The sequence below is a fragment of the Diplotaxodon limnothrissa genome, linkage group LG15, assembly GCF_057381915.1.
Source record: "Diplotaxodon limnothrissa isolate DT_005_m linkage group LG15, D_limnothrissa_male_GT1.1, whole genome shotgun sequence".
Classification (NCBI taxonomy): Eukaryota; Metazoa; Chordata; class Actinopteri; order Cichliformes; family Cichlidae; genus Diplotaxodon; species Diplotaxodon limnothrissa.
Genome location: NC_140610.1, coordinates 16,512,834 through 16,527,451, shown reverse-complemented (window position 1 = coordinate 16,527,451; position 14,618 = coordinate 16,512,834). Strand labels below are relative to the sequence as shown.

Sequence of the window (14,618 nt, the reverse complement as noted above, 5' to 3'; positions counted from 1 at the left end):
TTACTGGAGGCTAGTTTTATTGGACAAATGTAATAGCTTCTGTAGTTTTTGGAAACTGTTACTAAAGGGCTTGGGACTAGAATTCCTGGACTTCTGTTGTTGTGCTCATCAAATGGTCAGGACTGAGTCATACTCATGAAAACCGTGTTTATTTATTTTTGGCCAGTCAACAGAGAGCCTCACAAAGCAGGACACAGTGAGGGCAGTTGGGATAGCCTATCAAGATATCCACCCCTGCTGGATCATGGGTAACCACAATGACAAAGACAGCCATGTCCCTACAGGTAACTCAGCATCCAATAGTCCAATTTCAAAACACATTAGAGAAATTATTTATAAAATACTGTGTATAAGTTTCAGGCTTTGTATTTTATTTTTTTGTAACTGTCTTGTTTCTTCTGATCATTATTTCTAAGTCTGACTATTTTTAGACTGTTGGTACGACAGGTCCAGGAAACTGTCAGCTCCACTTCATCTCTTTGTCTCCTCTGTATTTCCAAGTGTGAAAAATAAACTGTCAAAGAGACGGCACGAGAAAGACAGTCGGTTACTTTTACTTTGTGAGACAGCACGGCAGCTGGGGCTCTCGCACTGAAGAGGGCGTCAATCAAAACATTTGTGCTTGTTGTGCTTCCACATTACCAAAGGATGAAAACAGGGTGACTACAGAAAGTGAACGCTTATGGAGACATTTGCATGAAGGAGTTCATTTTCTGTGCCATTCACTCACTATAACAGGTTTTAACACTCCCGTTAAACAAAGATCAGACAAAGAATGTTCCATTATATTCCCCCAGTAACCATTTTAATTTATTTATAGTTATTATTTTAACCAAAGCTCAATGTTTTGTCTAAAGCAGCAGAAAATGTGTTTGGAACTGTTTTAGTAAACTCAAAATAAATACTAATTTAAGGACAACCACTTACAAAAAAAAAATGTAAATGTGTCAGTGAGGATGCTTTGCATTTTATAGACTCACTCTTTTCAAACCAAACTAAATTCTGGTGTCGGGCCCTGTATGATCAAAAACCATATTTCAGCAAACAAAATGATGAATCAGCATGACAGTGAAATAGAAACCACATCCAGTAAGATTCAGTAAAAGTTGGGATCAGAGTTTTAGCTTCTTCAGCCCTTCAGTATCCTTGAATTCAAAGTGTCACATTTGGCTGAGCTAATGTGTGAAATTTGACTTTACAACTTTATAGGTCTAGTCTTTTTGTCTCTTGGCTGTCGGTATGCAGGAATTCAGCTCATGCTAGAGGATGAGAATAGCTTCCCCATGGTAGCTGAGCAGACTACATCATGCTGCTGCCAGGGAAATGATGAGTCTGCAGAATCCTGCAGCACAACACAAGGACAAGGAGGGGAAAGCTTAAAAAGATCAGAGTCAAAGGAGGCGAAGATCCATGTAGCCTGCCAAAATTTCCACACCATAAACAGGATAATATCAACATCACAGAGAAATCCAGTAGCTCTAACATTAGTTATCAGCAACAGATGACACACTAGTGGATATTTCCTGATTTGACACATAACTAAAATGCTAATAATGCATTAGCAAAATCATCATTCTGCTCTCAAGGTGTCTTTTTATAGATTTTTTTTTTAATGTGTTTATATTTTGGTTTGTTTTTTTGGTTTGTTTTTTTTCTGCAGCTCTTTATAATATAGTCACATTTTGGCTGCAGTGAGGAGCAGCTCTATGATCAGGGTAAAAATTATCTCTCTTCCTGGATCTTGCCACATGGGGGAACAGCCTGCATTTGCCAGCCAAGATATTGGCAGGGGAGGTTTTTTGCTGCATCAGTCTGCCGAGGATAGTAAATAAGGAAGCAGGCAGCGAGGCTTACATCTGCAGTGAGGAAAAGAAGAGGGGTGGCTTTGCAATCGGCACATTTTTCAACAGATTTCAGGACAGTGCCATTTTTCTCCTTTACCTATTTATTTCCCTCCTCTCAGGTTCTCCTTTAGATTTCTTCCAAACGCCTCCTACCACACCCTCACAGGCAGAGCTGACTGTCATGGCCTTATCCTCTGCAGCTTCCTCTGATAAGGCACAAACTCCTCCAGCAGCTGGCAGCACCACCCCCTCCACCACCTCTCCATTCACAGAGTGGACACAGCGGCTGTCGGCTCCCTCAGAATGGGCTGTAATCAGCGTTGACAGCGTCGCTGCCTTAGAGACAAATGTGAGCGATGCAGCAGCGAGAAATGAGGCAGCGGTGGGCAGTCCGGCCACTCCAGTACCGCTGCCTTTGTCCAGAGGTTCGCCTTCAGAGCCTTGTTCGAATGAGAGAGACAGCGGGCTGGAGCCACAGGCTACAGCAGAGAGAGCTGGAGAGGAGATGACCTTGGTTTTACTCAGTCTAATGGAGCACTACAGGGCCTCACTGGGCCTAACACCCAGCACTGATATTACCACAGGAGCAGTAGGTATGCCCTCTGTCATCACCTGTTTTGTTTGTTTGTTTTTTTTAAGTGTGCTGTCACTGACACATCAGAGATGTGTGGTGATGAGAAAGGAAGCAGAAAGTCTTTGTAGTTAAAGATTACATATATATTGTTAAAGAAGTACGTGCTCATAATAAACGTGGAAAAAGTTTCAAATAATGAAATCTGCATGCGAAGGATCAAAAAAGCTCAGGCTTCACACTCCTCCCAACACTTGTTTTCAGGCAGTTTTTTTTTCTCCACTTCTATATCTGTATGATATTAAAGAGATGCAATATCCTCAATATGGTCTTCTCCAGCACAATGGTATGTAAGCACAAAGGCCCCACCTACCTACTGTTAAAACCTTGTGTTTATAAAAAGCAGCAAATCAGAAAAAGCTGACTTAAAAAGAAAAACCTAGTCCCAGGATAAAATATGGAACTGAAACTCAAACGTGGAATATGGCCAAAAAAAAAAAATGGTATGACTCCAGGAGCTATCCATCATAGTTATAAGTGGTTTAAATATCATCATCACCTACTAAGTGTCATGTGGAAAATTGATTATTAACAGCAGCATAATATGCAGTAACTTAAAGGGACAGTTTTGTGATATGGTTGTTTTGTTTTCTAACTCGTGTGTCAGAGCTGCTTCGGCATTTGATAGCAGAAAGAGAAGAGCTGGTTGAAGAGGTGGAGACCCTGAAGGAGACACTCAGGGTGAGTTGTTGGTCTACAGGTTGCAGACAGTGAGCTTGCTAATTATTTAGCATTCAGAGCTGTGTTTTCATGCAGCATTTAGTACTGCATTTGTCTAATTCTGTGCACTTATTTCTGTTTTAAATGTCATGTGACATCATTGCAACATTCATATTCCAACAGCTCTGGTCAGACTTAAATTCAGTCACACGGTACTGACTAGTAGACAGATATTTATGTAGTAATGACAAATGGAGAGCAAGCCTTAACGTGGAATTACAGTGTTTCTTTGTTCCTCAGACAGAGAGGTTGGAGTGGCAGCAGTTCCAGTGTGACCTACAGGTCGCTGTGTCTGTTGCCGACCGGCTCCGGGTTGAGTCAGAGCAGGCTCTGGGTTCACTCCAGGAGAGCCACAGGACTGTAAAGGAGCAGCTGGCACAGGCCCTCAGCAAACAGCAGGATACGGACCGAGAGCTAGAGAGGCTCAAAGCTGAACACAAAGACGCCTGCTGCAAACTGGCTGAACTGGAGAAGCAGCAGCAGCAGGATCGAGCCGAGCTCGATGCCCTCAGAGGTCAAACGTATAAAGATGCAGATAAACCAGACTCTGAGGAGCAGCAGGAGGAAATGCTTGAAGTTACAGAGGAAGCTGAAGCAGGGACAGAAGCTCATGAAACAAATCAAGAGGTGGATGCTACAGAAAAAGGCTGTGATCCTGAGGAGACGAGGGAATCAGAAAATGTGCAGCTGAAAGGGAAAGGGGTGGCAGAGGCATACATTCGCAGTTTGACTGCCCTGGAGAAGAAGAAAGGTGACGGACGTGGACAGAAAGATCCCAGAAAGATTGTGATGCTCTCTGAGAGATCCTGGTGAGTCTGCATAAAAGCTCAAACTGTGGTCTCCTTGTTGTGACAAAATCTAATCCAACACAAAATTGTTGTCTTCTTAGGAGTCTCTCTCGTCTCCCGCTTCCAACAGACTCTTTAAATCCAAATGGGGCTTCAAAAAACTCGAGTACAACATTGCCACTGTGCAAGGTATAACACGTTTACACTATTGTGATATACTGGGAGACACTGAGATGATCGATGTCATCCCATGTCGAATGAAATGTCAAATATGCCATTACTTAACTGTTTCAGAAAGAAGAGCCGACAAAAGGGAGGCGGATGGACCGAATTTTACAGAGGCAGGACAGCTGGTCGAGCTTTTACACAGGTGTGCTTCAGTCTCCCGAATCACCGTTAACCAAACCATAGCATCTTGTTTTATTACAACTGTGTCTGCATTTGTGTGATGCAGGAAAACAGGATGACGAACAAAGCTCAGATTCCTTCAAGTGAGTGGCTGATAAACCTCATATATTGTTGGTAAAGATGATGCTGATGTCTTTGTGTGGAAAGAGAGGTTGGCAAGCATTTGTGGAAAAATAACCAAAAACACACTGATACAATTGGCATTTTTCAAGTCTTTGAGCCAAAAACAGTTAAAACTGACCCATATGACTTTTATATTTGTATGACTTTAGAATCGATTTGTGTGTTTGTCCGATTACACTTTTTTTCACTCGTGTTCTCAGGTTAAATGACTGAAACAGTTTGCAGTGAATGAGCAATTCGCAGTTAAAATGTTTCTCCATCTTCAGACCTCGGGATGGTTTCAGTGCTCTGCTGAGGCGCCATGGTGGCTCCAGGAGAAACTCCCTGCTGCGCTGGTGCCAAACTCGCACTCAAGGTTATAAGGTCAGAGAAGAGAACTTGAGCATTGCTGAGCTATATGAAGTCATGTGACTCTTTGTAACAAGTTAAATTCAGACAAATTGCAAATAATGTTTTGTGGCAGAATATTGAGATCACCAACTTCAGCAGCAGCTGGGAAGATGGTTTGGCGTTCTGTGCTGTTTATCACACCTATTTACCAACTCTCATCCCCTATGACAGCCTGAACCCAGCTGATAAGGTAAAACTCAAAACGCAATGATCTCACGAGAGAAAAGAAAGCACTCTTTAATTTCCATCTGCTGTCCCCGGACAGTTAAGCACAATATTAAATGACCTATAAAATACAAATACATACCAAAGACACCAGATTAAATTTGAATAGTAAACTCAAATGTGCAATGCTTAACACAATACAGCACAAAGTCTGTAAAGTTTCAGGGATATTAATCTGTCCAGTTAGGAAACATAAACCACTGTGAATCCATTTCACCTCCTCCTGTGCAAATTAAGTCACAAGGTGGACTGGAAAGGCAACAAAAAGACCGATCCCACAAATGGGAATGATTGTGGTGGCCAACATTGCTCTCGCTTGACCAATTATTCTCTAGTTACCTTTTTTTTTTTTTCTTCTTCTCTTTTCTCTAATGTCCTTGCCACTACTGGTAGCATAAGACAGTACCTATTGTTCCTATTCAGGTTGCACAGTTAGTCCAGCTACTTCAGGATGGCACAACCATATGTGCCGCCACGAGAAGGTTTCCTGTGTCTTTCAGAATAGTCTCACAAATGTGAAGGAAACAGTGGAGAAGAGAGCTGGACAAGGTTGTCCGCACAGTCACAGACCCACAGAGAAGACCTCCAGTCAATGACTGGCAGCATTACCTTATCTTCACACTCCTTCACATGTGCTCAGTGTGAACCTACTCTCATCTCTGAAGAGAACTGGGTGCAAATGGCGAGCCTCAATAGGTCTTTGTTGTGCTGGACACGAGTCCCACTAAAGGACGCCGGGCGTTCAAATCACCCCCATGGTCTCGGTCTCTGTAAGTTTGGTGAGAAACGTATACAAAGGGTTGCTGGAAGTCTGTTTCCTTCTGTTCCTTCTCACACAAAGGAGTAGATACAAGTCCATCTGATGGTTTGGTGCCCTTTATGACCCTCCTACAGCTCTCTGTGTGACAGACACGCGGTTATACATGTGGAACCTGAATAGTCCATATGTGCTATCTTAATCCTACTTGTCATCTAAAATGCAAAAATAAGGGCTATGAAGTATATTTGCATTTACACATTCATGTCTGTAAATGTTCATACAAAACGTGTCTTTATTTTTACAGAAGGCAAACCTGAAGCTTGCTTTTAAGACAGGAGAGAGTGTCGGGATCTCTGCCACACTAGTGAGACATTTTTGTTCTTCTTGTTCAACTCAGATTTGTGTGTTTTACACAAATAGCTCAACTTTAACATTATTATTCTTTATCTGCTTTTTAAAACTTCCTGTTTATCCTATGTGGCAGACAGTGGAGGAGATGCTGAAGGCAGAAGGACCAGACTGGCAGAGGGTCTTGGGATATGTCGAAAGTATTTTCCGCCACTTTGAGATGTGAAGTCTTCCGCCTTCGTTTTTTATTTCTATAATTATGAATCAGGAGCTGAACCACGGAGACACAAGACGGAGCTCAGCTCTCTAAACTAAAACACGCTGGCAATACTGGACTCCATGACTTAAGTTTAGGTACCAGAACAATCTTTTTCACAGAAACAAGTGGAAGAAACTAAATAGCATTTCACTATCTGAGCCATTAAAAAAAAAAAAAAAAATCTTAAACATGCACAGAAGTTATTCTGGATCTGAATACCTGGCTCGATGAATGTGCACAAGACACAAATCTAAATATGCCAGAAAGACTGCACACTGAACTACTTCCACATAAACTGGGTGCCATCTGCACTGGTTTTGCACAGTTTGCCTTGGTGAAGGGGAAAAAAAGCACTTTTGGAAATGTAGTGTAGGTTCCAGAATCTGGGTCACTTTATTTATCTCGACTAATATTTTTATCCTGAACTTCTTCTGCCACAATATGTATTTATGCATCAAAGCCTAAGAGCTGTATAAGGTAGATATGTATTCAGATTTTATATGCTGGAATAGTGATCTTTTAACCCCAAATCCTATATGTAAAAGAAAAATTGCCTTTAATGAAATGTATATATGTAAATACATGTAATCGATTCAGGTTTTTTTTTTAAGTTTTTTTTTTTAGTTTTTTTTTTTTTTTTAAAGTATGGTAAACACTGGTATATAGATTAACTGCAATAATAAAGCATTTAAATGGAAATGAGGTTTTTTGGGGTTTTTTTTGCACATTTTCTGCATTAACAATGCACACAGGTTCAGAGAAAACATTTTAATTTAAACAAAAAAGACATTTGACAGCATATAAAAATGGTACAAAACATGGCATCAAAGGAAATGATTAAGGTTAAGAAAGTGGTCATGGTGTAACATGTGACAAATAAATACAGAACCGTAAAGAAAAGCAATAATTAAGCAAGGGTACTTGAGATTAAACTGGAAAAGTTGTGTTGTCTTTCTTGGAATATTTAGTGTTTTTAAACAATAACCGCTCCACATAAAGACAGAACTGTTGACGGCATGCTGGATCTGCTCATAACTGCACTGTATTTCAAAGTTTAAATGGAAGTATCCTTGCGAACAATGGATGGAAGTAATATTTCCTATGAAGCTGGAATGGCGCCTCCTATAGGTGGTGTTGAAAGTGGCGGTAGGAGAAGAGATTTCAGTTTAGCAGACATGGCTGCGATTTCTGGGTCCTGGGTTTCATACATCTTGACCAGTCGGGCAAATTTAAGGACACCTGAAAGGGAAGCAGATGATCAGCATGACAAATTATATCATCTCCCCAGAATGACATGCAGCCTGTAACCAGTACAGACTGGAAGTTTCCATCGAAAGGGATCTATTACAGTTTGTTACTGACTTTTTTGGATTCTCCTAGAACAGATTTCTATTTCAACTCGTCTTCCTTTAAAGCAACTCCCTTTTGATTGGCTGCACCTTGCAGACAGGAAATTTAAACCACAAGTAGGCGGGGCATCTGTGCTGTGTGCCTGAATTGACCTCATTAAACCCGAGCCTTGGGCTCCCAGGGATTACTTATACATACACTGATTTTATTATTTAAAACTTTGGACATGTTTAATTTAAAAAAATTCCCTGTGTGTGATTAAAAATTGAGGCCCATTTAAAATATGTCATTTAGTATCTATAAAAAACAGTGATGTGCATATGTTTGTGACACTGTAGTGAGGATGATATTAGTTTTGATAATAATGAACTCAGTAGGTGGAATATAAGTGTTTTAAAGACACTGTCTGGCTTTGTTGTTGCATCTTAAAGCTCCTCTGTGGATTCAGGCGGTCTCATCTGCTGCCGTCTTTGTACCTAATCCCATAACAATTTCATTATTTTTCCATCGAGCCTCTGTCTGAGCTATGCAATCTGTTGCAAGCCTCCTAGTTATAACTGTCTTTATGTCTCGGGTAGTTGATCAGACATCTCTCCAATGTGTGACTGGTATACATCTAAAGTGACTACAACCCTGCAAAGTTTGGTTTCTGTAACAGCATTGTGTGGGAGATTTAAGGTGATGTCTTTAGAGATAGAAAACGGTAAGAAACGTTTAGATGAGAAACAAATATGATTTATAAATGAAGCATTTATTTGTTCTTCTTTGAGTAGTTTAATGTCCAATTCATACATTTAAGACCCAAATTAAATTATATGAGTACTCTGCGTCATATCAGCCAACACTAATTAGCACCGGTGGGATCATTTGTTCTAGTCTGAACGGTGTCTTAAAATTATTTGAACTTTAGAGTAGTTTCTATTGTTTTAAGCCTTCAGAGAATAATGTCTTACACTTGGTACTTTAACTCAGAGAAAGGAACCTGCTGTCCTGAAAAAAATTCCACAGATAATCTTACTACTATGGTTGGCTCTTTGGACAGAGTTCATCCCTAATCATCTCAAAACCGGGGGGATTACAATAATTTTTTTTTCTACAAAAACTAAATGGGAGGCCAGCAGTGGGCGAGCTGCTTATTTTCACAGTACACTGTTTGCACTTTTTCTCTAACCTAGCAAAGAGCAGGCTGCCACCTATAACAACACCACTGACCTCCAGGAGTACGCAGAGACTGTTACTGCCTACATCAACAAGTGTATTGAGGATGTAACAGTCACGAAAACCATAACTGTCCGGGCAAATCAAAAACCATGGATGACAGGAGAGGTCTACAGGCTGCTGAAAGCTAGGAATGTTGCCTTCAGAGATGGAGACGAGGCGAGCCTGAGAACAGCTAGGGCCAACCTTTCCCGTGGCATCAGAGAGGCTAAGAGACAGTACTCCAGGAAAATATCTCATCACTTCAAAGACAGCAGAGACTCACGGAGCCTGTGGCGGGGCATTCAGACCATCACAGATTACAAGCCCCCACCACAGACCTGTGATAGCACTATCCCCCTGCTGAACAAGCTGAATACTTTCTTTGCTCGCTTTGAAGTCCAAAACAGCACCACTGCACAGAAGACCCCACCCCCTCCTGGTGACCAGGTGATGACTCTGTCCCCGGACAGCGTGAGGAGATCCCTCAGCAGGATCAATGCACGTAAAGCTCCGGGTCCTGACAACATTCCTGGTCGTGTACTGAGAGACTGTGCAGTGGAACTCACTGATGTCTTCACAGACATCTTCAACATATCACTCATCCAGGCTGTCGTCCCCACATGTTTTAAAGCCACCACAATCATTCCGGTTCCAAAAAAGTCATCTCCCTCCTGCTTTAATGACTATCGTCCTGTTGCACTTACTCACATCCTGATGAAGTGCTTCGAACGACTAGTCATGCAACACATCAAGACTGTCCTGCCCCCCTCCCTGGATCCCTTCCAGTTTGCGTATCGGCCCAACCGCTCAACCGATGATGCCATCTCCACTGCACTCCACTCAGCACTCACACACCTGGACAAAAAAGACTCATATGTTCGAATGCTGTTCATAGATTTCAGTTCAGCATTCAACACTATAATCCCCCAACAGCTCACTCAAAAACTGGTCCAGCTGGGGCTCAACACCTCACTGTGCAACTGGCTGTTGGATTTCCTCACCGGAAGACCTCAAGCAGTACGGGTCGGCAGTAATACATCCAGCACCATCATTTTAAACACGGGGGCCCCGCAGGGATGTGTGCTGAGCCCCCTCCTCTTCACTCTGCTGACCCATGACTGCACTCCATCATATAGCTCCAACCTCTTCATCAAGTTTGCGGACGACACAACGGTGGTGGGTCTCATTAGCAACAGGGATGAGACCGACTACAGAAGTGAGGTGAGACGCCTGGCCACGTGGTGTGCTGACAACAATCTCTCTCTGAATGTGGAGAAGACGAAGGAGATTGTTGTGGACTTCAGGAGAATGCACACCCAACATGCTCCTCTGACCATTGACGGAGCGTCTGTGGAGAGAGTGAGCAGCACCAAGTTCTTGGGTGTGCACATCACAGAGGATCTCTCCTGGACATACAACACCACAGCACTGGCCAAGAAATCACAGCAGCGTCTCTTCTTTCTCCGCAAACTAAGAAGAACAGGAGCACCAGCCCCCATCATGTACACTTTCTACAGAGGCACCATCGAGAGCATCCTGTCGAGCTGCATCACTGTGTGGTTTGGAGCCTGCAATGCGTCCTGTCATAGAACCCTCCAACGCATAGTGAGGGCTGCAGAGAGGATCATTGGTGTCTCTCTCCCCTCCCTCCAGGACATTTACAGCACCCGTCTCACTAAAAAATCCCTTTGCATAGCGGCTGATCCCACGCACCCAATGCAAAGCTTCTTCAAGCTGCTGCCGTCAGGGAGGAGACTGCGGAGTCTCCAGGCCAGGTCCAGCAGACTGAAGGACAGCTTCATCCATCAGGCTGTCAGGAAGCTTAACTCCCTTCCGATTCTGCCCCCTCTCCCCTCTTCTCCTCCATGGTCTCACTGAACTCTGTCTCACACACACACACACACACTCTCTGACTCACTCACTGGCCTGCACCAGTTACCAGTCACTTTGTGGAGCATTGGACTGCCATTACCTCATAAGACTTTGTTGTTACACTATCTCTTACCGTATATTACTAAATCTCCATTTGCACTATTTGCCTATTTGCACTACTCTGCCTGGTTTACACTCAATGTCATTTACCCTTACTTGAATATTGTATATCGTATATTGCATAGCTTTCTTGTTATACGTAAAATTGTATTGTATTTATTTAAATTTTTACTTTTTAATTATTTTATTTGCATTTTTTAATCACTCTCTTATATTTAAATGTTCATTTGCTATTTCATCTAGGGTTTGAGAGTAACGAAATTTCTATTCTCTGTATGTCCTGTACATGTGGCAGAATTGACAAATAAAGTTGACTTGACTTGACTTGAAGAGCAAAACCAAGCACATTTTTAGTTTTAAGATACAAAAAAGCTCACCTTCCCCCTCATTGTTGAATCCGTAGGCTTTGATAACCTCTTGTTGAATTTGGGTGGCCACAGGGAGCACAAGCTGCAGCATCTTGCCCATGTCGTTGCAGGCGCTCTCTCTGGCCTCCTCCATCCGTGCGGCATTCTCCGGTACTGAGAATGCCTGGATCACCTCGCTCAAAACCACTGTGAAAAAAAAGCTTTTTTAGTAGCTGCTCCACAAAGTAAAAAAAACCCAACCTTTTCCTGACATTGCTGCACATTTTAGAAGAAATTATCAACTTAATTAATCTCAGCTCTGCTTTTCGCAGGTGATGTGGTTCTGTTGGCTCGCACTGGAACAGTTTGCAGCCGAGTGTGAAGCGGTGGGAATGAGATTCAGCACCCTAAATTTTGAGGCCATGGTCCTCAGCTGGAAAAGGGTAGAGTGCCCACTCCAGGTCAGGGATGAGTGGAGGAGTTTAAGTATCTCTGGGTCTTGTTCACGCGTGAAGGGAGAAGGGAGCGGGAGATCGACAGACGGATTGGTGCAGTGATGCAGACGCTGTAGCAGTCCATTGTGGTGAAGAGAGCTGAGTGTAAAAGTGATGCTCCTAATTTACTGGTCGATCTACGTCCCTACCCTCATCTATGGTCACGAGCTTTGGGTAGTGACCTAAAGAACAAGATTGCAGATACAAGTGGCAGAAATGGGTTTCCTCCAAAGGGTGGCTAGCCTCTCCCTTAGTGATAGGGTGAGGAGCTCGGCCATCTGGGAGGGGCTCACAGTAGAGACGCTGCTCCTCCACATTGAAAGAGCCAGTTGAGGTGGTTCGGGCATCTGACAAGGATGCCTCCTGAGCTCCTCGTGGGTGTTCTGAGCATGTCTCACCGGGAGGAGGTCCCGGGGCAGACCCAGGGCGCGCTGGAGAGATTATATGTCTCAGCTGGCCTGGTTTGGTGTTCCTCTGGATAAGCTGGAGGTGGTGGCCGGGGATAGCTAGGTCTGGGCTTCTCTGCTTGGGCTGCTGCCCCGCAGGTCCCGGATAAGCAGAAGAAGAAGGATGGATGGCAGTACAGTAACTAATCTGGAGCCTGAAAATCACCATCACTAATTCTTCTTCTTACTTTTCATGAACAAAGAAAGTGCACCCCATCCAACTCCAGGGCCCTATACTACAAAAAAAGTTCACAACACCCAGGCTATTTTACCGTTATCTAGATTCTCTTATGCTAACACTGGCGATCAGGATAAAAGGTCACACAAAGCTGGTTATCAGCTCAATAAGTTAACCCAGGGTTTCTCTTGTGCGTTAACACAAGAAGGGTGGTATTGGCTGCATCTAACCAATCTAAAAGAGGCATTTCACGGATCATATGACTCTTCTTCCACACAAAATGATCCCTATGAGTGTCACCTAATCCAGAAACTATCAATGCGTGATTAAAAGTCTAGGATGAAAGCTTTAGATTTCGGACACAAAACAGTAAAATAAATATTTTCATTCCAGTTGATTATTTTAACACTGAGTGCGCTCTCAGTCCTGCTGTTTATTTCTAAGGTGATGGCTGTGCATTAGAGCTCTGAAACTTTAAACTGGATCCATTTGAATATTAAAGATTACTGTCCCACAGCTTAATACTATTATTAATAATATTATTCTGAATAAAGGAGATGTTTACATTGCCATAGTTTATTGCAGATAAAAGTTAAAACCATATTACTGATTGAACAGGCATTCTTTGTGTGTCCTGTGTTCTAGTAGCTGTAATACCACCAGAGTAAAAGATTAGAATTAAGCATAACAGCATTTTATACATTTTCTAAATCACCAAGTTAATCATGCACATTGCCGTTATAATATGACTCACAGGTTGTGCTTCATTCAGTGGTTTTACTAAGGTACACATTAATAAGCTGCACACACAAGCATAGACCAGCATACAATCTATGTTGCAATTAAAACGTGCTGTGAATAAAAGGATCAGTGAATCACGCCGCTTCCAGTTGATTTTAAACTTAAACTCAGAACATAACCCGCTCTTAAAAATGTAAGTTTTTGTTCTCTCAGCTGCAGACTCAGTGCTGTTTAAGGGCTTGAAAGTAAATATTAAATATAAAAACAGAATTCAAACACAGGATTACTACAAATTTGATATGAGGTCATTAAGGACAGTGTAGCCGTCCTGTTTTAGGTTTATATATTACTACTTATTTTATATTACTATTTATTACTCATAAAACAAAAAGCTGTTGTAAAATTGTTTGCTGCCAACACAGAAAACAAGGAATAAGTTGTGTCTAAAAATCTGTATTTATTACTGATGCTCATCAGGGAAACACAGAAACTTTACATCCTACAACTCTCCCCACAGAGTTCTCCCGGGTCTTCCAGGTTAAGTCTACAGCATAAATTACCGTGATGACTTACCTCGGTAAAAAGTGAACCACCTATGTAGTACAGAAAACCTAGGGTTAACCCTGAAGCTACCTGGATAATCCAAAATCCTGCTGACAAGTACAGGTCTCGGTCTTACAAATGCAACGTACGAGTACTTGCCCAGTATTTATTCAGCAACAATATGGACCACCTGGGGAAGAGTAAACAAGTAGAAACGGGAGCTTTTATATATATAAACCAGCTGTTCCTCTCACCTCTGGTCTGCTCAACTGTCAGAGTGGGCTGCTGTGCTGGAGCTGTGGCCATGTCTGCAGAGAAAACAGAAAGCCACGAAAAAAATAAAGCTACTGTAGACGCACTGATGTAGACAAAATTAAAAACATTTACATTTTGTAATAATAAAAGTAGGAAAATTAAAGGAAGATCGAGGTAGCTTCAAGAATATGAAGCATCTTTGTTTTATTGAAATATATTTTAATGTATAACATAATGATAACTGTTAGCTTGATAAACCAATAAAAAAAAATATAGAAACCGCAATAATAGCACAACGACACGTATATATAAAGGAGACGTGGTGGTTATGTGGTGATTAGCATCTGTCTCCGATCGTTCATTCAGTAGCTTCAGTAGCTTAAAATTTGACGGTTATCAACAGCAACAGCAGCTAAAAATCCATTTATTTATTTACCAAACTAAATGAACATAAAACAGTATAACATTTGGGGAACTCACCTCTACTGAAAACAATCACTAAGCTAGCAACAGAACTGTGAAACTGTCGTAAAACGGGGACTGTTGGAGGCTTCTTGCGACACACCATCCTGCTTT

General features: G+C 42.1%; 2 protein-coding genes across 3 annotated transcripts; one reads left to right on the top strand and one right to left on the bottom strand.

Annotated features, from left to right (window-relative positions):
• Positions 1–244: 244 nt before the first annotated feature.
• Positions 245–6,463, top strand: LOC146617330 (uncharacterized). 2 transcript variants are annotated; one of them, XM_085373355.1, is made up of 11 exons: positions 245–284; positions 1,964–2,437; positions 3,083–3,156; positions 3,436–4,004; positions 4,085–4,172; positions 4,278–4,353; positions 4,438–4,474; positions 4,781–4,877; positions 4,978–5,094; positions 6,194–6,253; positions 6,374–6,463. In XM_085373355.1, exons 1-11 carry the CDS (start codon positions 245–247, stop codon positions 6,461–6,463), a joined length of 1,722 nt encoding a protein of 573 aa, XP_085229481.1. The 2 variants fall into 2 exon arrangements, with proteins under 2 accessions (XP_085229481.1, XP_085229480.1); XM_085373354.1 differs by having other exon boundaries at positions 245–302.
• Positions 6,464–7,512: 1,049 nt separating this feature from the next.
• Positions 7,513–14,610, bottom strand: grcc10 (gene rich cluster, C10 gene). Its single transcript, XM_085373198.1, has 4 exons — positions 14,523–14,610; positions 14,042–14,095; positions 11,416–11,592; positions 7,513–7,735 (listed from the first exon to the last, which is right to left on the bottom strand). Exons 1-4 carry the CDS (start codon positions 14,608–14,610, stop codon positions 7,596–7,598), a joined length of 459 nt encoding a protein of 152 aa, XP_085229324.1. The 3' UTR covers positions 7,513–7,595.
• Positions 14,611–14,618: the final 8 nt, after the last annotated feature.